General features: G+C 46.4%; 1 protein-coding gene across 10 annotated transcripts in view; it reads right to left on the bottom strand.

The window, feature by feature from the left end:
- LOC118229435 (TRAF2 and NCK-interacting protein kinase-like) overlaps positions 1 to 27,168 on the bottom strand; it is a 111,361-nt gene that overhangs the window by 8,620 nt on the left and 75,573 nt on the right. The window contains exons 14-30 of one of the 10 annotated variants that reach the window (XM_035421382.1): positions 24,318 to 24,404; positions 21,463 to 21,663; positions 20,759 to 21,055; positions 14,542 to 14,706; positions 13,017 to 13,262; positions 12,326 to 12,432; positions 11,898 to 12,049; positions 10,264 to 10,361; positions 6,160 to 6,183; positions 5,108 to 5,116; positions 3,681 to 3,859; positions 3,439 to 3,550; positions 3,172 to 3,339; positions 1,854 to 1,956; positions 1,227 to 1,397; positions 682 to 825; positions 267 to 401 (exon numbers count right to left, since the gene is read on the bottom strand). In XM_035421382.1, coding sequence (XP_035277273.1) covers positions 267 to 401; positions 682 to 825; positions 1,227 to 1,397; positions 1,854 to 1,956; positions 3,172 to 3,339; positions 3,439 to 3,550; positions 3,681 to 3,859; positions 5,108 to 5,116; positions 6,160 to 6,183; positions 10,264 to 10,361; positions 11,898 to 12,049; positions 12,326 to 12,432; positions 13,017 to 13,262; positions 14,542 to 14,706; positions 20,759 to 21,055; positions 21,463 to 21,663; positions 24,318 to 24,404 — 2,398 coding nt within the window. The remainder of the gene's footprint in view (positions 1 to 266; positions 402 to 681; positions 826 to 1,226; positions 1,398 to 1,853; positions 1,957 to 3,171; positions 3,340 to 3,438; positions 3,551 to 3,680; positions 3,860 to 5,107; positions 5,117 to 6,159; positions 6,184 to 10,263; positions 10,362 to 11,897; positions 12,050 to 12,325; positions 12,433 to 13,016; positions 13,263 to 14,541; positions 14,707 to 20,758; positions 21,056 to 21,462; positions 21,664 to 24,317; positions 24,405 to 27,168) is intronic. The other 9 variants (XM_035421383.1, XM_035421386.1, XM_035421385.1 and 6 more) reach the window with 9 other exon arrangements.

The following is a 27,168-nucleotide window of genomic DNA, read 5'->3' as shown; positions in this document are numbered from 1 at the left end:
AGCTGCAGTACTGGATGGGCACAGGCAACATGATACCACAGTAACAAAAAAAAAATCTAATAAAAAAAGTGACTAATTACTGCACAGAGAGTTCCCGTAGTGCCCTTTCAGTACAGCCAATAGTATGTATGTCAGCCAATGTAAATGGGTTGCCTCGTCTATGGTTGGGTCTAAACCTGATGTTTCTAGACCAATCCAAAACAGGAGCTTACCATTAGATTGTGGCTATAGATTGTACAGGCAGGAGTTTCCCCGGGCGGACATACCGACTTTGTAGTGGACGCAGCCTTCCAGCTCTCCCACAGTGATCCAGCCTTGCTTCTTCTCCACCTCTGGGTCATTGTGCAATATCCTGTTCCGCAGCCAGGAGAGGTAGTACACCCTCAGTTTGTTTTTCTTTCCTGGGAAGAAACGGTTTCTGTGATGAATCAGTAACGAGAAAGGGAAACCAAAATGAGAAGGAAAGACATAGCCTCTTCTGGATTGTTCAGCAAAGGCAGCTGAATCATAGGGTGGATTTTCAACAGGATCACATCAGGTCAGGCCTGGCTGGTGCCATTGGACAGCAAGCCGTAGAGGTAGCTTGTTCCAGGTTTGGCCCTTGTTTTGGTCCTTTTCCACATGCCTAGCATTCATTGGTGAGCACACCAAGTTGCCCGGTCATCCGGCGGTCAGACCTACCTGATATGGTGACCAGGACATTAAGGCCTTCCAGGACGTCCATCTGCTGGAAGCGCCTCCTGGTGATGAGGTTGTAGACCTTCCCCTGACCGCTACGGTCCAGCAGCATCAGCCCGTTTTCTGTCCCCACCAGCAGGTTCACCCCTGGACATTCAGGAGGAAGAAACGCGTGAGTGTTACTGCAAGCCTCCACCAGGAGGCGCAACTCACACTTCTTTCAGAGGGTGGCTCAGTCAGCAAGACTTATTTCAGAATTACTACACTGAAGGACCGAGATCTGAAATAGTTAATGTTGAAAACTTTGGCTCATATGCTGTAAATAAATGCTACCTGAACTGAGAATAGTTTGAAGACACTTAAGACTTGAAATGATAACTGATGTATCCATTGGGTCTATGCACCATAGTTTTTATTTCCAGTTTTCACACACGCTGTGTTTCATGTCATTTGATTTCAATGTATTTTGTGAGGGAACACAGCGAGTCCTTTGCTCTTCCCTTAGCTACAGAGTGAACAGGAAACGGGTAAGAGGAAAGAGGTCTCACCCCAGAGAGCGGCACAGAGGATCTCCGAGTTGAAGCGCTTCTTGTACTTGCGGATCTCTGGTGTGTCGCTGTGGGGCCGGATGTTGGTGGGGTTGACGTTGACCACCGAGATCTTGCGTGCCTCGTTCAGCTTGGCCTGCTCCTGCCTCAGCAACTCGTTGGCAAAAAGGGCTGAGGAGGGGAGGGGAGTGGTGAGAGGCAAAGGCACCATCAGCCTGGAATGTCCTCTGTATGCATTGTTCTCTGAAAACTGAATGGCACCCTGGGCTGTTTTGTGAAAAGCAATGTGTATTCACCCGACTGTCCTGGAGGGCAGCAGAATGTTTGTTTTTTATTTCTATACACTGCTGACCCAAAAAAACAACCGAGTTAACAATGTAAAAAAAATGTTTAACTGATCACTTGAGAGCTGAACAATTACAAAATCCAACAGATTTTGCAGCCCTACCTACAGGACCAAAACTGAGGACACCCTTTTAGTGGGGTTTAAGGAGGCCTTTCAACCTTAATCAAGCTCTTATGTGCAAAGATACAGAGTGTATCCTTGGGTGCAGTCCTCCAAACAAGCAGGACATGACGCAGGGGTGTGAAGTCACTGGTGTTGTCGTCCCTGGCCTCCTCCCTCACCTGCAGCTGAGTTCTCATCATCATCATCCGTGGGAGAGGTTTGGTACACTCGGGGGTCTACAAATGGCGTGAAGGAGGCTTTCGAGCCACTTCCCATCCCGTACTGTCAGACAGGACAAGACAAGGTAAGCATAAGTTGACACTGCCCAGAAACCCAATGCACCCCCTCTGATCTTACAGAAATACATCCTTGCGACACTGCCAGTGAACATATGAAGGCATGGGCTTCTAAAAAAACACAGAATTCCCTTGCCTTCCTGGCATCCACATGTTTTCTGAACGCATGTACATTACCCGAATACTCTTCAAAATATATCTTATTTTTGTTTGAAATCAACAATGCATGAGACCACAGCGCTCAAGCAAAGTATTTGAACAATTCGACAACTGTTGTTTAAGTTTATAATTGTGAATAAACCGTATAAAATTAAATAAGTTCATTTATTTAGCCTCTGGAAACAACATCCTGGTACAAGCTGCTTTGGAGTAAGGTGAAGTGTATTTTCCTGCTTTAGACCACAAAGCCCCAAATACCCCAATATACCAGCCATTGTAAAGCCGACCAGTCATCAGAAGCTTCTGTAAAATACCCTTTATTGCCCATAAAAACTGTCTGGGCCAGTCAAAACATACAGTAAAACTGAAAAAATATCAAAAGGCTCAGAATGTGAACTATCCCTCTAAGTACTCTAAGTAACTGTAATGAGAGCCTTTATTGACACACAATATTCCAGTTCACAATCTTGCTATCTGCATGCCGTCCGTGTATGTGTTCTGCACCTTATGATATTCTCTTTGAGGTTTGTTGAAAAGAGTATTATTGAAATAAACTGACACATGGAGCGTGAGGCAGGGTAGGGATATTTGAAGTTGAAGGCAAGCATGAAAACAGCCCTCATTCAGTAAATTGCCAATAAGGAGTAAAAGAAGCAGCACACAAATAAAGAGAAGATCTGGATGGGCAATAAACAGAGGACAGGGAAGATAAGGACTTCTTAGAGGTTAGTTGGTCATTCAGAAATGTGCGTGGTTGGGGCTGCTGGGCAGGTCATTTGCTGAGCACCACGCTGGTGAAAGAATGAGCCTCGCGGTCTCGGATGGAATTCAGACCGTGCCGGCAGCACCAAAGTGATGACAGTTGCTGACCACGGTTAGCAGTCCACATTTTATTGCTCTCTAGCGACCCTCGCTGGTTGATCGGACACCTGTGAACTGCACGTCCATAGTTGCATATGAAAGGTGTTCCTCTGACTCAATTCTATGCAAGCTTGGTTGCGGGCTGCGATGTGAAAAGAAATGAAGTCACACGGCTACTGACCTCGCCGATGGAGTCCATGTCCTGCGCGTGCAGGCTGGAGAGCCGTCCCAGGCCCTCGGTGGGAGTTCCGGAGGGGGAGTGGCTCTGCTGCACCAGGTCCGGCAGGTTGCCGTGGCCGGCGAAGCCGTTGCTCTCCGCGTGGCCCGAGCGCTTCCTCTCAGCGAGCGTCTGTGGAGTGAACACAGGAATGGGGTTTAGACGGTGACCGCCTCCTCCACGACCACACCCGGACCACATTCACACGCGCAGCCGCACCAGTGACTGTACCTCTCTCATCATCAGGGTGCCGTCCTTGGATCCGTTTCCATAGGAGTCACCTTGGGAGTCGTCATGGCTGCCTATCAAGCCATACGACTCGTTGCCTCCCTGGACGGAGGGCCTGCGTGAGGTAAAAAAAATAGAAACAGTCTTGTTAGCTTGTCCTTGTGGTGAGGGTGCAGATTAACTAGTGGGAATGATTGCGTGGCCCTGGTCACGGGCGCACAAGGGAAGGGGGCTTGCGCGCTCACATGATTCGCGGGATGTCGCTGACGGGCACCGTGCCGTCCTGCGCCTCGTTCTCGCCGTCATCGTCCTCGCTGCTCTCCGAGTCCTCGCTGGAGGAGGAGTAGTCTGTCACCTTGATGGGCGGGCGGTTCGTCTCGTCGATCCGTAACTCCCTCAGCTCTTTGGCTAAGGCGGTCAGATCCTAAGAGTGAGAGAGCGAGAGAGAGAGAGAGAGAGAAATAAGACAGAAAGGCAAGGAGAGGCAGGGATACAGATTGATAGAAGAGTAAGAAAGTGGACAGGGAGAGAGAGATATTGGGAAAGAAAAGAGATAAAAAGAGAAAGAGGTACATTCTGTTAGATAAACGGTTAGCCTGTGGAGTAGCAGCATGGACACTGGATGTGCTCAAATCCTTAATCTGTGCACAGCAAGAACACACTCATCTCTATCCAGAGACCAGCAAACAGTGACTGCTGGTAAGGAAAAGAGACCACTGGTACCACAAACAATGCGGATCAGTAAGCACAAGTCACAGTCTATGTCTCTGAGGGTGGCAGATTCACTCACAGGAGGTAGAAAGAGGAAAGTCACAGTCATGATTATGGTAGTTCTTTTTTACAAGTGGTATTTTGCTGTATTTTTTGATGGTTCTGTAATTTAAGTATAATTTTTGTAATGTGCTTTATTTTACTGCCTCCACTGGTAAATATTTAAAATGAGCCTTTTATTTAATTTTGGTGGGGAAAAGAGGCGAGAGCACTAGATACTGGATACAAATGACCTCTTTCATTTAGTATCCCACTGGAATATTTTTTCCATTGAACAGTGGAAAAATAGAATATGTGTTACATTTAAATTTATGGTAAAGTGTTTGCTCCAGAGCTGAAATTAATTCTGGAGTTCTGTTAATGACTGTAAATGACTCATACTTTCTGTTTTCTTCAGTTCAGAAATGCACAAACACTCATGCAGGTTTGAGCTCTTCATAATCATAGATGATTCAAGTGGCCACAAACAACAAAGGCCTTCTACTCCTAGTGAATGATTCTTACACTACGCTGATTTAGTGTAGATTAGATTACACTATAATAATTTACGTTACAAAGACTTTCACATTTTTTGATAATTTGCATCTCTCTGTTCTTGGAAATGCACTTCTTGCGCAAATGTGTAGCAGGGACAATATTACCCCTTTGTAGCAGGAGGACCTGATCAATCCCACAAGACCTCCAGTTATCTGATCAACCATGATCATGACCAGGGGAGTTCTGATGTATTCTTTAAAATAAAGGATTACTTAAAGAAACAAGGTACTAGCTCACATCTGGCCAGGAGGGAGTTTGGGTCATGGACATAATGGGACAGCGGCCCTGATCTCTCAGGGCTTGCCCCACTACAACATAGCATGCTGGGATTGAAGGAGGTAGGAGGGAGGGTGGACTCTCTTACCAGTTCCTCCTATCAGTGACCAGTGCAGCCAGCAGAGGAGCAGTGGCCAGGAAGAAAGAAACCCCATTTAGAAAACAGAGCAGTTACCCGTATACAGATCTTAAATGTAAATATGAATTTGCATCTTGCATTATGCTACTGGCTCTAAATGCTGCTTTCACTACTTGTTAAAATACCTCCGCAGTTTTGCACATTAAATTTAAATCTAAGTAAATATTTTTTGCATCTATTTTTACATGACGTTGTCTGAAATGACCCAAAATGACCCATTTTGGAACACAAGAATTTTAGGTTGTAAATCTGACCTTACAGTGTCTTTATTTTTCGATGTATTTGCTTTTTATATTTTTATATATTTACATTTATTTTTTAATTAATGAATTAAACAAGTGTGAAAGTATTACGTGTGAATATGACAAATATAAGAGACATTTTCACACATTTTTAAAGCTTTCAGAGACAACAGTAGGATTTGGGGATTCGAGGAGGCCTAATGCATAACAAGAGGGAGGCCTCCATACAACGCCGAGGCAAATTATGCGAGAAAGAACTGTGCCAGCCGTGTCAAATAGAAGCCATTCAGAAGCCAATAACAGGCCAGCACAAAACAAAACATGCCACCACTTCGGACCTGTGAGGAAGTCTGAAGGGGGGTGAAAAGGCGACAGGCATTTCTTCAACCAGCCCAGAGAGTGGGACTGCTTTTCAAGGACCCAACATCATTTTGCCCAGCATAGAAGCCTCGGCAAGGTTAGACAGAGAGAGCGAGAGAGAAAGAGATAGAAAGAGAGATAGATAGACAGACAGACAGAGAGAGAATGTGTCCCTTTATCTGAGACCTCAAAAGAAACCTCTGAGCCCAAGAAAAACAAAGATTGTAAACAGCTAAAAGCTGACAAAATCCCACCCCCCACCCCAAAACAAACAAACAAAAAAACTAGAAATTTTAAGCACATACAAAATAAAAAATGCAGAGAAATACAAAAAGTAAATAAGAGAGAGGGGAGAGAGACCGATAGAGAAAGAGAGAGAGGGACAATGTCACTACTAACCTCATCTATGGCTTTCTTATAGCTCTGAGGGAGGGTGGGAGTCGACAGCAGAAGGAATGGAGGAGAAGAAAGCCAGAGGAAAGAGAAGAGAAAGTTAGAGAGAAATGAGAAATGGTTAGTTCAGAACGGTAGGTCAGATTTTTGCAGTGAACCACTGAAGCAGAAAGTACTGCTTCTCCTGTTCAGATGCTGCACTAGCCTGAATTCCAGCCTCACAGGTGGATCCTCAGTCTTTATATATATTACAAAGAATAGGTGTAGAGAGTGAATGGATCAATATTCAGATCCAGGTCAGAGAGGGGGAATACTTTTTATTATACCAGGCAAGTACTTCACTCTGGTGCTGTGACTCTGAGGTCAGCTAGAATCACCCGTAGCCCCTCCGCAACTCTGAGCTGTTCCCTGAGTTCAGCGTACAGCATCAGTTGGTTTTTAGTTTGCCAAGAAATGCACTGCCGTTGAGTCTTCAGCAGCTGAAAGTAGCAGGTTTGACTTGCCATAACTTTACAGACTTGGCCTAGACTTGCTGCATGAACTAGACTTGATTTTCCTGGCCATGGATAACTGATACTTAATGAGAACTGTATCTGATTAGACCTGTGTTCTGTAGTTGTTCCAATGACCTTCAATATACTTACTGCCGCTTTGGATAAATAAAACTTTATGTAAAATGTAATGTGAAAAAAGAGAGGTCATGCACAGTGTATTTGAATGAGAGAGAAGAGTGGAGAGATCGGACGTGCTCTTGTGCCATGATACAGTGACCTCAGTCGTACACCCCAGAGGCACTGTTAGCCTGTTGCTGAAGAGCTATGCCTCCACATTATTTGATTTGATTATATAATTCAAAATACATGCACACTCACAGAATCTTGTGATTTGTTCAAAGGTGACACTGAAGTCCACATACTGACAATTGGAGGATGATGAACACAAAAAAGGCCAATTTTCATTTTCTGCTTTCAGGACAATAGAGGCAATTACTTCCTAAATGGGCCAAATGTTTCCATCAAGAGAAATCCACTTTGTGCTCTCTGTACAAAGACACATCATTTCTCCATGTCACCCTTCAAAGCCTGCACCACCGGCAAGTCGGTAAATGTCCATAAAAAAATGGATTTAAATAAATACCCACAATCCTTTGCCATGTAGCTATCTTGAGACATGCAGGGGAGTGACAGTTCCACTGAGTTAAAAGCAGCCTTTCTGTCGGTCTCTAAAAGCCTGCTGTCACGCTCTGAGCTCCTACAGCAACCTCTGCAGAGCAGTGCTGACCCAGACAGCCTAGGTCCCAAAATGGAGGAGGCTGAGTACTGAGTGAGTCACCCTCAGCCTGCAGCACAGAATCCAGGGAAGCAAGCAAGTGGGGGGGATGGGTGCTTTGCAGTCTGGCTGGTTCGTGTCCCTGCCTCACCCCAAGTTTTCACAGGACTGATGCAGTTGGTCACGTTCCTAATGTCCTTGGTGTCTAGCCCTCAAGCTACTTTTAAATTAACCAGAATCAGACAAAACTTGCCTTTTCTGAGGTCATCATTATGCATTCATGCAGAGGTATTACAATAATAACGGAGAAAACAACATAGGAACAGATGACTGAGGACACTGCTGTTTTCTCTTAGCCTTGTGTTGACTCAATATGATAAATTAGATCTAAAGTGGTAATAATAACAGGAAACTGGAACTGAGAAAATAAGAATACAGTTTTCTTCCAAGAGCACTGCCATTTCATATTTTTACATAAAAATGTCCAGAGACACAGAAATTAGTCAGTTCAAACCGTAATGGTTTATAACTCAGTTCTAAATCAGGGAGATATTATCAACACTGTTCACCGCACAATGAGACAAAGCACAACAGGCAACATAACATCTCACTGAGGACATTCGAAATTTGAAATCTGATTGACCTGAAAGTGAACCTGAAGCTTCCAGCAGTTCTTTTCTAATGGTGATAATCCAAAGGGGGGTAAATTCAACTGTCACTGTATCTCAAAACACTGCAGTGAAATATATGAAATATATGACGCTCAACTCAGAATTAAGACAGCTTGCCAAAATGAAGCTCTTTAGGTGCAGGGTCAGATGTACACATAATTGAAGAATTTAAACCTGCTTACCAGAAGCATATTGGAGCCACTGTTTATGAGGGCTGTCACTTTTTGTTTAATAATCGAACTAGTTTGAATCCCTCTGAAATGTAAAATCTTTTTAATATTTAGGGTTTGAACTTGTAGTCCTATCGCCTAGGTGAAATTAGGAGCCTTGTTACACTCTGCACTCATCCATGTTGTACTTACGGTAGCTCTCAATATCAAAGAGACCGATAAACAACAAGCCCTGTTATTGTTCCGTCTGGAGGGTATATCATTAAGTAGCCTAAACATAAAGTTCATGTGCGGTTCATGGCACCCAGGTAGCCTGTAAGATATACATTCTAAATGAAGGAGCCAAGAAAAATTATAACTCCACTGTGCCTCAGAGACGCAGTCTGGAAATACTGTGTGTTCAGTGCTTGCATTAACGCAGGATTCAGAATTTTTTACTCAGAAAAAAAGAGCCAATGGGCAGGGAATACATACAATGTGTCCTATAAATGGAGATATTCCAAGGTCCTTTTTAAAGATTACAATGGGAGATGACCCAGACTTCAAAGAGAAAGCACTTAATTTCAATGAAAAGTGGAAAACAAGACATCACACTCTAGCTATTTTGCTCACCATGAGTAAATTAAAAGATAAATTACAACTAGGTTTGTTATTAATATTAATAGCCTGTATGGAAAAAACTATTTTTGATCAGAAACTAAAACATTATTTGTATCTTATTGCATCCTGCTAATCCCACTATTTCATCCCGAATCTGTCTGAATAAAATTTGAATGACATAGCCTACATTTATTGTATTATTGAGCTGGCATATTAAGGCAAACATAGTTATTCTTATCAGAAAGCAAGAGAATTAAGGTTAAAAAAATAGCACCATAATAATGATACATTTAGGCATTGTTTTATTGAAAATTTGAAAGTAGAAAATTCAAACAAATGTATCTTATTTATCAGATTAATTCAGACTGACAGTCCTGCTACAAACCATTTCCCTCCCAAAGGGCTTAACAAAGAATTCTTGAAAAAAATGTTTTTGAAAATCAAAAAAGGGATGTTATTGTCAATCAAATAAGTAAAATGATTTTTTGTATTTTAAAAATTGTCATTGTACAACTGTATTTGTATCCAGGGTTTCTTAGTTCAGTGCCCAAAGTCAGTGTCTATTTAGAAGTATCCATCTGTGACTAACAAATCGTGACATTATGCATTTATATTGTCTACTGAATAACCGTTTATCACACACTGATGAAGGCATGGCTGAAATGCATTTGTCTGTGACACCACAGGGGACTGTACCCTCTCTCTTTCTCTCTCTCACACACACACACACACACACACACACTCAAACAGGACAACAGCTTCACTGTATTCCAAAAATCACAGGGGACGATAGGGTCACTGAATCTTAAACAGGACTACAGCTTCACTGAATCTCAAACAAGACTACAGGTTTACTTTCACTGTATCCCAAACACAACGGACTGTAACTTCACTGAATCCTAATCAGGACTACAGCTCCACTGTATCTTAATAAGAACAACAGCTTCACTGTGTCCTAAACAGGACTACAGCTTCACTGTGATTGCCTACAAAACACAACAGGGCAGCCTCACTGTGGTACAAGGCAAGGCCCCACTGGTAAGACAGTGATATCAGATGGATGGTTCTTGACTGGATGCTGGTGAGGGTGTGTGCCATTTGACTGGGTGGGATTTTGGTGTAGGCATAGGTGGGGTGGGGGCCGGAGGAGGCCAGCTGAGAGAAGGGGGTAAGGGTGTGTGCTGCAGGTTCAGAAAGTAGAAGTCCTCCCAAGTATTCTGTTCCAATCACCCGGATTTGCTAATGAGCACAATTCGGAGATACAACTGATTTGTTAAGCTGGCTGATTTAGAGTTCATGGGTGGGAGAAACACGTGGCAAGACTTTTACTTTCTAACCCCTGGGCTGTACAATACAGTAGGGGGAAAAGGACGTGGACTTTACTTGAGGGGGTTACTCACCGCGGGCCGGCTAGGCCGAGGGGCCTCTCTGCCCTCCTCCTGCTTGGGTTTGGGGAGCTCCTGGGGCACCGTGGGGGACCCCTCACCCTTACTGGACCCTGCCAATGACAAAGGGGTGGGGGGAGGGAGTTTAACCGTGCTCTAAAAAAACAAGGAGACCGCTGGCCGGCTTTTTCAAAAACAAACCGAGCTCTTCCATTAGATTTCTCCACACGGTCACAAGCGATTAAAAATGCATTGCGATTTCCATATAAACTGAGCGTGACACAGTGCACTGCGGTTAAATTCTCTCCGGGAGCCGCCACGCTCGTTAGCAAATGTGCTACTGAGACGGCGGGAGCAACGGCGTCCCTGAATCCGCAATGATTTGCGACAGAACCCCTTAAAAAAAAAAAAAACTCCAGGAAACCCAGCCGAACCTTCATTCTCTTGTACACGGTGTGCGTCTGTTTATAAACGCATCATTTGCATTCTGCCCGTCGTCGGTACGCTTCCTCCTAGGAGGTTCTGAGAGGTCGGGGGGCCGATGAGGCGGCACCGGCTTGGCAGAATGCGACGCGCTTCGCCCCCCTGCGGCTCGGTGAAAATGGAAAACCCCCGACAGCGCATCGCGGCCTCCTGACGTGACGCGGCCGGCGGTGAGGAGCCGTCGCCAGTCTGTCAGACTCAATAATGCAGGAGAGCAGCTGTGAATTGGCAACATCTCAGCCGTCACAAGGGGCCTGATGAAATCTGAACACGCGTGCAGGGGAATGAAATTTGATTCCTGAAGAGACGAGCGGAGACAGAAAAAGGAAGCCTCTCCGTGGTTTCCCCCAGTCGAATGAAGGAGACGGGAGGCTGCTTATGCTTCTGTTTGTTTCTGTGCTTCTTCTGGACAAGGGAACTTGGTGCGACAGAACTATCTTGGCGTGGGCATGGTAGTATGTCTTTACACATGTTTTCTCAACTCGGACACACAGGCCTTAGGCACTTACATTTTTTTAGGAAGACTGCCCAGCCCTGCACCTGGGCTGGTGCAGCCACCACATCAATATTAACACATATTCAAAATGAACACACACAGACACACACGCACAGACAGGGACACACACACACACACACTGCATTTTTTACTTCAGTTTCAGTGAGGGATATGAAATATAATAAGGTTTTTTGCCTTTCAGACGTGCTGGCAATCAGTAAATTATAAAAGCCTAGAATTGTAAGCCATGTAAGTCATTCAGGATACAGATATGGGCATCTGAAAACTATAACTAACACATAAAGACACACATACATACACACACTTACCTATCATATATATTATGCATCATATATATTAAGTATCAATATATGATTATAAATAAATCCTCGGTTTTATTATATTTTGCATTTTCTTTGTATTATTTTACAATAATAATCCCTTCCTCCCTGCCTGCACACCTGTTTCTGACTCAACTTGATTTCTGTGATATTTTTAGCCTCTCCATAGGGGCCTGAGGCAGAGGTGTTGTTCCTCTGGGCTACAGGATGTGTTGTATGGTGGCTAAGGGAGGGGGAACAGAGACTGGCACACAGGCTGGTGCTGAAGAGATGCTTGTGGAAGCCATGTTTGGCCCATCGGCCTCTAACCAGGGTGCGGGGTGCCTCACCTCGGACCCGTGTCCTCTCGCTGGACCCCGCCTGTGAGCTGGGCTGGGACCCCCCCTGGGAGCTGGGCGTGCTGGAGCTGGAAGACCCCCCGCTGCTGGTCCTCTGGAGCACCGTCTCCATGGAGACGTCCGTCTTGCGCAGGTCCGGGTTACTGAGGTAACACAAAGGCGGGAGGAGAGGTTGGCGGGAGAATGCTATCCGTCTCACTGTTTTCCACAGGAGTTATGTTGTACATTACAAAACGCAACTGCTGGCTTGTGTACAGCACACTAATATTTAGTACTGTCCCTTAGCTTCAACCTTTCCAGACCACGGGTGCAGATGTAAGAGATGCACCTCAAAATCTAAGGTAGTGTCACCGTACATAACAGTGGACCTCCAGCCCTACAGTAGAGGGCAGTAGATCTGGGCTGCTGAGAGTTCCCACCTGGCTCGGATGAGCTGAGAGCCCGTAATGGGCCCCAGGCCTCCGCCGTTCCCCGGAGAGTTCTTCCTTACCAGGGCTGGGGAGATGGAGGTGGTCCGCTGCGGTACCTGAGAAGAGAAAAGCTCCTTCAGCAAGGGTCCAGTGCAGACCCAGTCCGTAACCCAGTCACTGCTGCTCTCATCATACAGCACACTCATGAAAAATGACTGGGTCTGACAATCACAGCCAGACCCAAATCTGCCTTGTGTAGACCAGGTCAGCTTTGTGGGTAACACGCACATCCTGACCGAACGCTTCCCTTGGTATTCACTTTTTATTTTAAGGAAAATTCTATTGTTCTAGAGCAGGGGTCTCAAATTCCAGTCCTGGAGACCCACAGCCTCCGGTTGGTTTTTGTGATTTCCTTTCAATATGCGGCCAATTTACCCCTTGGAAACGAGGTGTGCAGACTCCTTAGCCAATCAATGACTTAAATTAGGCATTAAGATCAGGAACACATCACAAACCAGCAGACACAGCAACCTTCCAGGATTTGAATTTGAGATCCCTGTTCTAGAAAAACTTTATGAACTGACTCTAGCTCCTGTAAGCTCATAGAAGCAAAATAATAACCATGTAAGTACCTGGTGCTCTCTAAAGTTAAAGAGCCCCTAGAGTGGGCCAGTCCCAGTTATTCCTGCCTAATTCTCACTTTGGGGGGAATGTCATCCTCCTGTCTCAGCCAGGAGCTGCGCTCAAACTTGTCCTCGCGGCTGGTGATGCGGGGCGGTGGCGTGGGTGTCTCCGAGGTGGGGTCCGAGTTTTGGCGAGGCATCTCCGGCCGATGGGATGCCAGGCCCTCCTGGAAGGCAGACACGCCCTTGGCGGACTGGTCATGTAGGGACTGCGAGCCTGACATGGAGGGGCTGTGAGATTTCACTGGGACCAGATGGGCCATCTGAGCCGGGGGTAAAAACAACACATGGGGGGGGGGGGGTGGGGGAAGCATGGTCACCCGTTTGGTTCATTTATCAGAGGATAATCACATATCAATACGAGTTCTAACATGAATAATTGAAACTCTTCATTAATTAATTAATTAATTTATTTATTTTAACATTTTTCCTGCATTTTCCCCAAAATTGGAAGGCCCAATCATGCTTGTGCTACACTGCTCACTGTAACCTGTCCAGTCTGTACGGAAGATCACATGCAGCTCAGCAGGTGGACTTGCAAGTTCCCGATCGACCAGCAGGGGTCGCTGTCGTGCAATTTGATGCTGTCATCCCAGCTGCCCAAAACCCTCTGACCCCTGGGTGATGCCAGAGCCAATCACATGTTGCTTTTTTGATTGCTATAGATGTAGCCTTATGCACTGCTGCAGCCGAAATCACCATGCTGGAACACCAGGTGACAAAGGATAGTAGGTCTATTCTTCTATTTCTGTCTCTAGCACAAGATAACCTGGGGCAAGAGGCTCAGAAACTGGAGCCCAGGAACCCCTGAGGTCCAGAAGGGTAAATACGGGGTGGGTCCTGACCAAGCAGCCAAAACCTGGGTTTTGTTTTTGAAGCTCACTTTCCTGGTCTTGTTGAGTGATGTTGCTCACTACCACCAGTGCACTAGCTGTTGGCTCCAGTATAGGTGTTTCAACCACTAATTTCAATGGTAACAATACCATCAAAATATGAAGTCAATAATTTTTTTCCCACAAGAAAATGTAGTCGCAATGTGTTTTTCCTTTGTGTACTGTCTCCCCAAGATATTGTGTTATTTGGACAAAACTGTAATATTTAGTGGATGAATCAGGGGCAGTTTGCATTACTGCCTAGTCACTATGTCACGTGCTTAGTGAATGCCAGAATTCATACCCATATAAGGGTTCCACTTTTTCCAACAATCTCTGGCTCCAATTTATACAACATGGAGGTGCCCACAAACTGCACTGCCCAGGCTTCAAAGTGGAGAGTCAACGGGTGATGTCACAGTGACTTTCACCATATTTTACCAACAGTCTATGGCCCTGACAAACAATTTAGCATTAGCATCTAAACAGGCGTGGGGAAGGTGTTGCGACTGCAGTGCTGCTCCTCCTCAGCCAGATGAGGGAAAAATACAGCATAACATAAAAATATCTGGTGGTCTCAAAATAGTGAGGAAAACAGCAGAGGGAGAAAGCAGGGGAGAAGAGGAGTGGGGGAGGAAGTGATGAGGGTGGAGCCCTGGGTGGGCAGTACCTGTGGCTCCACGGGACGGTGCATGGGTGGGGTGCGGGCCGGCTGGATCCCACCGCTGCTAAAAGACTCGGACCGCGGAGGTAGGGATGGGTCCGATATCCGGTTGGCGACTTTGTGCTGGAGCGCCGGGGAGCTCTGCCGATTCAGTTTGGATCGCTCTTCCACCTGGCCAGGCAAATGGGCATCAGAACCAGACCCGGGCACCCTTCTACAGTCTTACATTCCCACAGAGACAGCTTCTCCAGGCTCATAGAGGACCAGCAGAGTAAACCACTTCCGGTTAGGCTCAAGGGCACAGCACAGTATTTTACTCTCTCCATATTTCTCCCCAATTTTGAACACTCAGTCATGTGGGCTACATTCACGCTTATTCTGTGGTCCCACAGCCAATGTGAGATATTATAGACAAGTGCACACTCTCCTGCAAAGCATGTGATGTCGCCAGCTACTTCTTTTTGCACGACGTCCCACTATACACTTCATGAGTAGTTTTGGCAAGAAGACCGCATAAGCCCAATCAATCAGCGGGGATCGCTAGAGAGCGATGGGGTGCGGATCCTGGAAAACGAATCCCTCCACAGCCCTGGGTGACTCTGCTGCCAACAATTAGTCGACCAGCAGGACTACCGGCCACAGTCAGCACTGCACTGGCATGGCAGGGATTTGATCCCAGACTGTGGAGCCCATCCATGCACTAGGGCAGTGTCCTAACAGGATGAGCCACCCAGCAGCCCTGGCACCGCATTTCTCATCTTTCTAAAGGGAAACTGGTTAAGTCTAACGATAGTGAGAATATGTGATCCACACATCTTTGCCTACTTGTGCACAATGCTTAATAATGACTAATACATTACTGACTTTTAGATCACACAACAAAAAGAAACAGGACAGTTTTCAAAATATTTCTAAAATAATTTTGAAAATGAACCTATGATTAAGCGGTGTGTGACAAGGACTGACAAATATTAAATAAACAAACAAGAATCCAGATGTTTTAAGGACTCCCAATTTGAATCAAGTGCATCCCACATTGAGCTGGAAAAGCTGTCTGCTGTGCCCCACAGTGTATTCATTTGGTGCCTGATTTAAAGGCATCCATGGAATCCCCAGTTAGCCAGCGAGAGGAAACTTTTAACCAGATCATTCAGCTCAGACAGAACACCAGGAAGACCGCAGACCACCCTGACTTCACTGAGCCGCCGTTATGAGACAGAGAGACGGTTTCATGGCTCCAGAACTGCTTGGCATCATAAAATGAGAGCCAGGTAGGGACTTTCAGACCGATGCCACTCGGAGTGGCTTGGTAGAGACAAACCCACATCTGCAGAAAGTGCTGACTTACGCGGGACTAAATAAGAAGGCCCTTAATTACTCCGTCGGTCAATCCTCGCAAGGAAACATCAAAAGGCACTGGTGTGTTTTGAAAACAGAAAGATGGATCTATGTCATGAAAAAGAAGAATCAATAGCAGTGATTTCAGCAAACGGCAGCAATTTCGAGCATTTCATTTTGCTCGACAGTGCTGCGCTACTACTGCATCAAGCCCGTAATTGCACGATGAAGCCGTCTGTGATTCATGTAGCTTCCAGTGAGAATCAACCGTGACTCTGATAGAAGCTACCAATGAAACAGACTCAGATTATGCAGAGTGAGGCCCAGTACCTATTGAGGAGAGAAAACTGCAGTTAAGTGTTATATGAGCAAGCGCCTCCCTTCAACATGGAAAAGGATCTGGGTGTATCAACCAATGTCAAGCCTGAACCAACAACAGAATGTGGAGCAGGCACTGCAGATTACAGTGCTCCTAAATGGCTCTGCTTTTTCAGATCTTTTAGACCATTTCTAAGAAATGGGTTTTGTATTTTTTAAAGACTTGTTTTGATTGATGTCATCAATTCCTGCCCAATATCCTGTGCGGCATTTAATATATGCATATTCACGGAGCAAGATTCCAGTTTTACTGCTTCTGCCGCCACAACTAATCTCCAAACAAATGAGCTAGCTGGCTAGTGATACCACTCCAGCTTGCCCCAGTTGTTTTCTGTGGATCAATGATGCATGCAAAAATCAAGCACTTTTGCTGATGGCCTTTGGCAAACCTGCACACCCAACACCCTTTCCACAGAAGGAGGCTCTCCCTCATGCACAAGCAAGGAGAAAAAAGGGACAGACGTCCAAGTGAGACATGGCCTGGATTCTGAGGAAAAAGAATCCCCTACCCAACAAAAAGATGGAATCAACAGACAGACACAATGCGTAAGTTAAGACTCCGATTCTCATGAGGGGCGGGGTTAAATCTGACCGCTAAAGCAGGGATCAAAAAGGGAGAAATACATCCTCATCCACAGGCCCCCCCAGGACTTGCCGATTAGTACGAACATGGCAGCAAGAAGGACATTGTCAGGGAGTGCAGAGTGTGGATGCAATCCTAAGGACTGCTAATGCACCTAACCGTGTTAAGTGAAAATGGTCCGACATTTGCCTACAAATGTGAAGCCATCCAAGATTCATGGTGTTATGCGTAACTGCCGTCGAGTGCTCGTAACTCTACTTGGGTTAGGAAAAGTCTACCTGGGGGATACATCATTGACTGGGACCCCAGCAAATCAAACAGCCACATCACAGTGAATATTTAGGATAAATGTTTCTTGGAGGGAATCTGCACAGTTACATGTGCCTCAGAGTTGCTTCTGCATTGGCCCCTGCATTTGACAAAAATCACTTCTCCCATACATGGTACCAAGAGAGGAATTCTGGGAAACTCTCATTCACAGAAAAAAGTGGCAATACATTGACACCTCAAATCAGTTTTGTACATCCCTGTTGGGGTTTGCTTTGATTATCAAGTTAAATGATAACTTTGCAAGACAATATTCATCACTTGTACATGTGGCCGTTTGCTAGGGTCCCACCTTCTCGCATCAGGGGGCAAATTAGATGGCTGAGCTAATTTGCTGTTAGTTAGGTGGAGCTCAGGACGAATGATGACAAAAGGTGTGTCGAACTGCCCCCACCCCCTTCCCCCTAACTGCTTGCTGCCACAGGAGACCCACAGGAAGCTCCTCCACCAGCGAAGGTTCGGAAGTAAAACCATAAATGACAACCTCACAGGAGCCGGTCGGAAGGGATCTGGTCTGTCGTCATACTCAGAGTCGATCTATCCTGGTGATGGCTGGAAGCTGATGTGGTAGGCAATGGTTGGAAGGGAAGGAGGGGTGCATCCATGGAACACTGGGATTTCAGCAAAGATCACCATAGTGGGCATTGTGGGGATTGTGAGAGGACCACAAGGGTGCTGACAGTATAGATGCGGAGGCACCAGTGCGGGTCGGGGTGGGCAGGTGGGATAGTTGGGGTAGGATGTACCAGTGGGTATTATGATACAGCTGTACAGCCTAACTGCCAGTAGAACTTGAATATGCAAGCAGATATGCATATGTGCAGCACCTTATACAGTTTGTGCAAGCACAATATGAACAATATTTACATATTTATATATTTATCAAACATAGAAGCTTCATTGGTTATATGGAATGGCATGTACACTAGCTCATAGATATGTACAGTACCAGTCAAAAGTTTGGACACACCTGACTGAATGTATGTTTCTCATGATCTTAAAGACATTTTGATCAAAAGGCTTAAGCCGAAATTCTCTAAATTAGTTTCTTAGACAAATATAAATAGTGAAGTTGATGCCTATGTATGAATGTCTTCACAAAACTAAAAAAAAATTAAAAAATATTTTTTGAAATGCACCCCCAACAAGTAGTTTTCATTTAGAAATTCAGTGAAATTTAGGGGTGGAGAATGTTGAAGCACAATGATTAAATCATCATTTTAAAGGCACACAGTTAATTAAAAAAAGTTAATTTGTGGAATGTATTTCCTCATTAATGCCTAATGCCTACCAATTGTGTTATGACAAGGTAGGGTGGGTGTTAAATAGCCCTATTGGGTAGAAGGCCATCATTTCTGGTTGTAGTAGTCCGTAATATGGCAAAAACAGCTCAACTTAGCAAAGAGGAACGACAGTCCATCATTACTTTAAGAAATGAAGGTCAGTCAATTCGGAAAATTACAAGAACTTTGAAAGTTTTTTCAAGTGCAGTGGCAAAAACCATGAAGCACTATGATGAAACAGGCTCTCATGAGGATCACCACAGGAAAGGCAGACCAAGAGGTACCTCTGCTGCACAGGATACATTTATCAGAGTCACCTGTCTCAGAAATCGGAAATCTCAGAAAGACTTTCTTGGGCCAAGGAACACAGGCAGTGGACATCAGACCAATGGAAATCTGTCCTTGGTCTGATTAGTCCAAATTTGAGATTTTTGGTTCCAACCGCTGTGTCTCCATGAGACACAGAGAAGGTGAACGGATGATGTCTGGATGTGTGGTTCCCACCGTGAAGCATGTGGGAGGAGGTGTGATGGTGTGGGGGTGCTTTGCTGGTGACACTCTTGGAGATTTATTTAGAATTGAAGGCACAATTAACCAGCATGGCTACCACAGCATTCTGCAGCGACACACCTTTACATCTGGTTTGCTTAGTTGGGCCGTCATTTGTTTTTCAACAGGACAATGACCTAAAACACACCTCCAGGCTGTGTAAGAGCTATCTGACAAAGAGGAAGAGTGATGCCTCCACAATCACCTGACCTAAACCCAATAGAGATGGTTTGTGAGGAGTTGAACCGGAGAGTGAAGGAAAAGCAGCCAACAATTGCTCAGCATATATGGGAACTCCTTCAAGACTGCTGGAAAAGCATCCCAGGTGGCTACCTCATGAAGTTGAGATATTGCCAAGAGTATACCACGCTGTTTTGAAGGCAAAGGGTGGCTATTTTGAATAATGTAAAATATAAGATAGTTTTGATTTGTTATACCTTTTTTTGGTCACTGCATAATTCAATTTGTGTTATTTCATAGTTTTGATGACTTGACTATTATTCTAAAATGTGGAAATTAGTAAAAATAAGGAAAACCCCTTCTGTGAGTAGGTGTGGCCAAACTTTTGAGTGGTACTGCATATACTGTTATTTATAAATGAAGCTGTCCTCCGTCCAGGGAAGGGTGGGTGGGGGGGGGGGGGTGGTGGCGAGCAAAAATATTGAATAAAATAAAAATCCATGACGAAAACACCACTTTGCCAGTGTGACGGCTCGCAACATGCTAAGTGCCAGCCGGAAAACAGAGCACATAATATTTTTAATTCAACTCCAGCTTTCATTTTCAAATGTTGTTGAGGAAGAAACTGGAAAAGGGAACACTTGATTAAATTTGGTATTTAAATCTTGGGGATTAAATGGAATGCGGTAGTGAAACTACAGAAGGAAAGGACTAACAGATGTCCTTTACAAAAACAATTTTTAGGACAGGCCTGCTCAATCCCTGGCTAAAATGACAACAGGGACAGCTGACGCATAAATTTGTGGGTTTGTGGGCAGTAGGAAAATACTCTGCAAATGCTAAAGTAAGTGAAAGGTAGTTCAATGTGAATGGAAACAAATTTCGTTATCAGGTTTAGTATTTCTAAAACGCCTATACATGAAGTAAGCACAAAGGTCTATGTACAATGCAGGGAGAGGGGGAAGGGAGTTTATTTTCTAGTATAACGAATAGTGAGGTCTGTCTGGGAGGAGAAATAGGACTTGCTGGATAAGCCTATGGGGGAGCTGGACCTGGAGCGGCACGGCGACTGCGCATGGGAGCCCCTGGGGGACAGACCAATCCACTGCACGTCGTGGAGGTCTTGGTTGGACATACTTCTACGCCCCCCGCTGAAGCCAACCTGAGGGACATTCAACAGCACCTCCTGCCCGCAGGAGGACCCAGAGCAGCCTACTGACTGCACGCATGGCTCCCCCATGAAGCTAGAGCATTTTGGAGACTGGCAGTTCTCCTCTTCAAACACGTCCCTGTGCAGCCCGGGATTGACCAATGGCGGCCTCAGGAAGCCTCCGGCCGACTCGGAGCACGAGCGCCTCTCCTGCGGGAACATCTCCTTCAGGCTCTGCTCTGGGGCCGAGCTGGAGAGACTGAACTGGTAGGACCCAAAGGGCCCCAGGTCCCACGGTTCAGCCAGGTTGCTATAACTCGACGCACCCTTCAGGTTGGGCTGAGGGTACCTTGCGCCCTCGTCCACGTCCACGTCTACCCTAGCAGTGGGCGAGTGGGATTTAGCCCGCAGGATGGGGGCGCACTGTCGACTAACCGCTTCGTGGGCTTTTGTGAGGTTGCGTCCCCGTGCGTCGGCCTGGGCCCGCTCGGCCTTCAGCTCCAGGACGTGCTCGTTGATCTTGCGGGACAGTTCCTGCACGTCCAGCTCGGAGGAGACGTGTATTTTTGGGATGCTGCAGGAGGAAGGCAGTTTAGTGGGGTGGGAGCCTGCCCTGCGGGGGGCGTGCTGGCGGGGGAGGAGATGGGATGGGGGGGCCTGCCTGCGCTCCTGGAAGGAGGAATGCTTCTGCACCGAAGGGCGAGGGCAGTTACTTTGGGGCTGCCTCATGACCTGAAACGTGGATCATAAAGGGCATTAAAAACATGGTCCAGACCAAGACAAGACGGCAGCAAACATATATCTGACAGTACCCACATCACACAAAGAGGACACACAGGCATATACGACACACAGTACAAGATGCAGGACATACAACCCGTCTTCACCATACCCAGGTGGTGCTGAGAAATGGCGTGCAGTTTTGTAACAAAATCAAGAACGCGGCACTGTCGGAGAAAAGTTTCCGTTAATCGGTGTGACTCCCACTGATGATGACAGAGCCTCCACAGACGTGCCCGTCCCACTCTGTCTCAGGACTCGAAGACTGGTCGTGCCACTCATCTGCCAAACCTCCGACACCCAGCCCTGCATGGACGACTGACGGGAGCAGATACTAGCATTAGAGCATTGCCTCCTACCTCCTTGGCCCAGGCTGGCTTGTCATTGGGGTTGACAGCGTCCTTGTAGTGGTAGAGCTGTTTCTTGTCTGTTGGGCGGGAGTCCTGCTGCTGCTGCTGCTGCTGCTGCTGGAGAGACACCAGGTACGCCCGCTCCTGCTGGAGTTGCCTCTGGAGCCGCTCTGCCTGCCTCTGCTCCTCCAGCTGCTTCCGCTTGTACTCCTGTACACACATACACATGCACGCACACACACACACATAGACAGACACAGACACACACGCACGCACGTACGGACACACACAGACAAGTACACACATACATAAACACACAGACAAGTACACACACACACATACGTACGCACGCACACACACACACACACACAGACACAGACACAGACACACACACAGACACACGCACACACACACACACAGACAGACACAGACACACGCACGCACGTACGCACACACACAGACAAGTACACACACACATAAACACACAGACAAGTACACACACACACACGCACACGGACAGAGTGGAGGGCGATCAGCAACTCAGTAACATTATTGGCACACAACACAGAAGCGTAAAGAAGACACAACACAACGCGAGCCATGCACTGGAACATGCGCATGGGCACATGACATGCACAGAACCAATAGCAGAGGGATCTCCGGGTCATGTGAAACAGGCCAAACAAACATGGAGGGCTAGGAAGGTAGTAAGAGTCACACCAAAAAGGTTCTGCATCTGTCAGTTAAAGAGAGAGGCAGATCATTTTGTGCGACTCCTACCATGTGGGGTTGCCACACCAGAAAACAGGCCCAGCCTCCAGGTTTGGCTCTGGCGCCTGAGCTGACCCAGACCGGAAACAGCGCACAGAGGGTCCATTCAGCGTGAGTGGAAATGAAATGAAAGCTCTGAAGTCGGTTTCTGGCAGTCCTGCTAAGTAAAACGAATCTCCCCTCTGAAGTGCCAAAATGGGGCTAGCGGCAGTGGTGACAAAACCTTGTCCTGGACAGGAAGCGAAGCCCAGGGGCTGATCTGAATACAATTAGATCAGCTAGCATTTGCATCTGCGCCGCGACAGCTGAATAAGTAGATTTAAGACACCCGAGGAGAAAGAAGGGCGGCAGCAACATATGGGGGCTTCGGGGATGAAGGGAGGGAAGGAGGAGGTGTCGTTCTTCAGCAGTTCCCACAGGAAGCGAAATGCTGAAGAAAAAAAAAACAACCTCAAACAACCTGAGGACGAGGGTCAGACCACGAGCAAGTCAGCAGACGGCCAGGGCAGAGATATCGTCCCCGGCTGAATTTAATGCGGACTGCGTTACTGTGCATATCAGAATCTGACACCGCAACATTCTATCCTGACAGCCAGCACGGCGCTTTTCAGTTTAAAAAAAAAGAAAAAAAAAGGGCCACACGAGAAAAAGAATGCTTAAGGGGAAAGGGGTGATATGTGGCAGAGGCCTCTCTGGCTCCGATTTGCGCACTATTTAGTAAAACTAAACAAAGGGGCAGGGTGCCCTGGGGGCTGACACAGGCAGTGTGCTAATACACTACCTGAGAGCGGCCCCTTTTGTCATTCTCACCTGACACCGGCTTAATTAAAGGAGAGTTTTATAGCCCCGCTGCCGATTGAGCGCAAACCGCTCTGTGCCCGGAAGGCTGGCGGTTACCGGATGAATTGGGGGGGGGCGGAGAGAAACACCTTCATGTCGCCTTGGCACGCGAACCGCCGGCGGCAAAGTTTTGGCTGCAAATCACCTCAGCGTCGTACTCCCACTGAACCCGGGACATAACAGCTGAATAAATCAGCCCTCTCCGTCTTAACGCCGCCGGCCGTAAAGAAGTATAGATGGATCCCGTCAAAAGCCTTTAAAAGGTGATTCGGCGCTTCAGAGAGAGTGGTAAATAGATGTAGAGGTGTGTATGTTTTGACGCTTGCTACCAAAGCACACGCAGTACCTGTGGCTGGCTTACTTCAGCTACTTTTTCAGCATGTGCCCAACGGCCAAATACACAGGTGTTTTAGGCTTAGCCCCTGTAGACTGATAGTGATCGAAAGGGGGTGAAATTTATCATGAACGGGGGGAGGGCTGGGAATGAGCAGGAAGTTACACACACACACACACACATATATCTATCTATCTACATTTATATACATTTATATATATTTTTTATTTTGCTTGATTAACAGGTGTGACAACTATGTGAATAATCCATTGGCAAGTCTACACTGTAGCAAAAATGCAAGTAAATGGTACAGTATTGCACAATAATGGCAAGGGAACTGGGCTTGAAACCTAAAGGTTTCCGGGTGCGACACTGCGATTGTACCCTCAAGGCAGGGTACTTAACCTCAATCGGTACAGTATACTGTATATCCAGCTGTATAAACGGATATCAGGCCTATGTAGAAATTCAAATGCTGTGCAAGTCGCATTGGACTTGGGCAAATACTGCACAATTTAATAATGCAAAGAAAAATAACCCTACCGTAAAATGAAATTGAGAAGAATTAGCTATATCAATTTGACTTGATTTCACATCATGAATTGCCTGATTGTTAATCAAGGAAAATAAACAGAAACAGGCCGAGGGCAATTAGTTTACATTTAAGAATTCTGCCTCCTCCATTTATAGCTCACCAGGCATCACTGATACATTATTATAGACACACAGCCATTGATACATCATTGTCATTACAGCACTGCTAACTTCATATTGGTCAATCAGCCTCTGCTTGCTCCTCATTCTAGTGGGGTGAACACACAGGCACAGGGAACAAGCGCAACACAAAATGGGCGAAATCACAAGGTCGGACGGGGGGCGGAGTCATGAGGTTGAGAGAGGCATGGCCCTGCTCCTTTACCAGAAGAAGAGCCTGCTCCTGTAGGAGCTGCTGCTGCAGGATCTCTAACTGCCTCTGCTCCTCCTCCAGCTGCCGCCTGATATACTCCTGCAGCCCCGGCCAGCGTGCGAGGGAGAGGGGAGAGAGACGGCAGTGATTCACACTGACAGAACCACCCAGAGGGAGAGAGAGAGAGAGAGAGACAGAGAGAGAGAGAGACAGAGAGAGAGAGAGAGGACAGAGAACGAGAGACAAAGGGAGGGAGGAAGAAGGAACGAGGAATACAGGCACATCTCAACAGACTTTTTTCCCCTTTCCATCGAACCATCTCGTGACGTGAGAGAAGCTGTAGGTGTGGAGGTAAAAGTCAGACAGAGAGGAGGGAGAGAGGTGCATTTTAAAAGCCTTTTTCCACCACTTCCTTTTACGGCATCTTAGGGAGGGACAGACAGCGAGAGAGCAAGGGGCGAGAGAGAAGACGGAGAGAGAGGCACACAGAGCTTCTCCTTCCATTAGGGAGAGAGAGAGAAAGAGACAGAGAGACCGAGAGAGATACGGCATACAGCAAGGTATTCGCCCCCACGGCCCAGGAATGCAAGAAGTAGTGAAGGACAACAAGGTCAGGCCGGTGACACTCCCGTACCGCTTTTTTGAAGGCTGTGCCAAATTAGAGAGCGGTGAGCCGGCGGCAGAGACTATGAGAAAAACAAGAACCTTTAGCCCTGAGGTTGCCACACTGCTACGGCAGCGCTCCTGGGGGGTGGGGCTGGGGCCAGAAGACGAGCCACTTTGACCATTTCACGGCTGCAGCGGCTAAAAATCAGCGGTCAGGCCCCTCGGTGAGAGCCATTGCCATGGTTCGCAGTGTTAAGGCAAGCGTTAAATGACCCGGGGCTCCGTGTGATTAGTCACCCATAAAGTGCTGTGGCAGTCGTGCCATCTCAGCGCACGTATTTATTCTGGGATGGAAGGGATCTGTATAAACGGAGACAGTCAGAGGCCGCCTCTACAGCTATTTTTAAAAAACCTATTCACAATTCTGTGCTGAAGAGCACAGAGCTAAATAACCATCTGCAGGGGGGTGGGGGGTATACCTGAAAAAACTGAGGACGTAGGTTAAAGAGAGAGAGAGACAGACAGAGCGCGAGAAAGAGAGAGAACACTTTAGCAGCACAATTTCTTTAAGGTTGTGCCAAAAAAGTGCTCAATTTCAGTGGTCGCGATAATGCAGGATTCAGCGTTTTTTACGCAGAAAAAAAGGCGGAATGCAGGGAAAATACACTATGTTCTATAAATGCTGATATTCCAAGGTGTTTTTTTTTTTTAAGATCAAGACAAAATCTGGCAATGACCCGACCCGAACCACAACAAAATAATTGCACCCGTTTCTTTGAGCCAATCATCTTTTGGCGTCCGACATTCGTGTTATTTATTGATCATTATATGTACACAGCCACTGCTAGCATTGCGAGATTCAAAAAGAAAGCACTTAATTTGAGTGACAACCCAAAAAACGAGATTAATTAAATGTATTATTGAATAAACTGCGACACGTGACAATATATGGGCAAGCAAACAAATTATTTCCGCTTCCAGATATTGCAATACATTAAGCCCCTGTGGAACAAAGTTGACACATTTGCGGTTGCAGCATATTCCATTTTCGTGAGGGTTTCTCCCTTCATTTCGCTTTCCCTCCCCTCCGTCCCTTCTCCCCCACGCTCCGTTCCTGACCCCTCCCTCTCTGGAAGCAGCGGGTTATTAAAGCCCGGTGACTCAGCACGTGGCGGGAGGTTGCGCCAATAAACCCCGTCCACAGCCAGGGGCTTATCGCAGGAAATGGACAGCGGAAAGGGCTTATGTGGCGAGCACTGGCAGGGCAGATAGGAGCGGGCTATCGCCAGAGGCCTTCGCTCGACTTCCGTCTCCACTCTACAGCGACCGGGCCCGGGAGCCTCATCTCTCCCGGTAGGAGTTACAACTGCACTCTAAGCCCGGCGTCGTTGCTAACGGTATCTGATGATTATGACATCATAGACACGTCCTGAAATGCCTCCTGGTTGTGAATGGTTGGTGAATTTAAAAAAACTTTATTTTAACAACTGTTCAGAAAAAGAAAAAGTTGGCCTGAAAGGGCACATTGTACAATAGTCATGATATATTTTTTATTTTTCAACGCCAACCCGCCATTTTCATACTCTGACGAGGAACACAACGGGAGAACTGCAGCATTTCAACACCGAGATTCAGATTAAAAATCTAATAGTTAATAACAAATAATGAACAGAATATTTGTCTTCAAACACTCATTAAACTCAACATGTCAATATCGCAAGATTAAAAGCAGAGCTGTATTTTATTTTTCGTGTTTACTCCCAAGTGCATGTGTACTGAAATTCTCTGGGGGAATGCAATAATGTCTTTGTGCTTTATAAAACCAGGAATGAGTTACCGTGGGGCATTCTGCTCAGCAGTGCGGAGCGCTTTATTGGCTGTTGCAGATCTGTAATAGAGCTGTGAATTCAAGGGAGTGACTAAAGCTCTCCACCAGGGCAGATCGCATCACAGAGAGGAGGATGTTGGGCTGTGTGTTTTTGTGTGTGCGCGTGCGTGCATGTGTGTATGAGACACTATTTATGTGTAAGAGAGACTACATATGTATCTGCATGTTGTGATGACTCTGGTGTTCCCCGATCAGTAGGCGGAGTTAAAGTCGTCATTGTCGACGGGGTGCACCTGGCCTGGCGCATCCCAGGTAATAAAACCCAATTTTCCTTTGCCAGGGCTCCTCCATTCCTGTGCCTGTGTTTGGAGCTGGGGGCTACGTTTTCGCTGTCTGGTTTGTGCTCTTTGTCTTACCCCTACAACACCT

This window comes from Anguilla anguilla, chromosome 6, assembly GCF_013347855.1.
Source record: "Anguilla anguilla isolate fAngAng1 chromosome 6, fAngAng1.pri, whole genome shotgun sequence".
In the NCBI taxonomy this organism is placed as follows: domain Eukaryota; kingdom Metazoa; phylum Chordata; class Actinopteri; order Anguilliformes; family Anguillidae; genus Anguilla; species Anguilla anguilla.
Note: the sequence above shows the minus strand (reverse complement) of the source record. Positions and strands in the feature narration are given on the sequence as shown.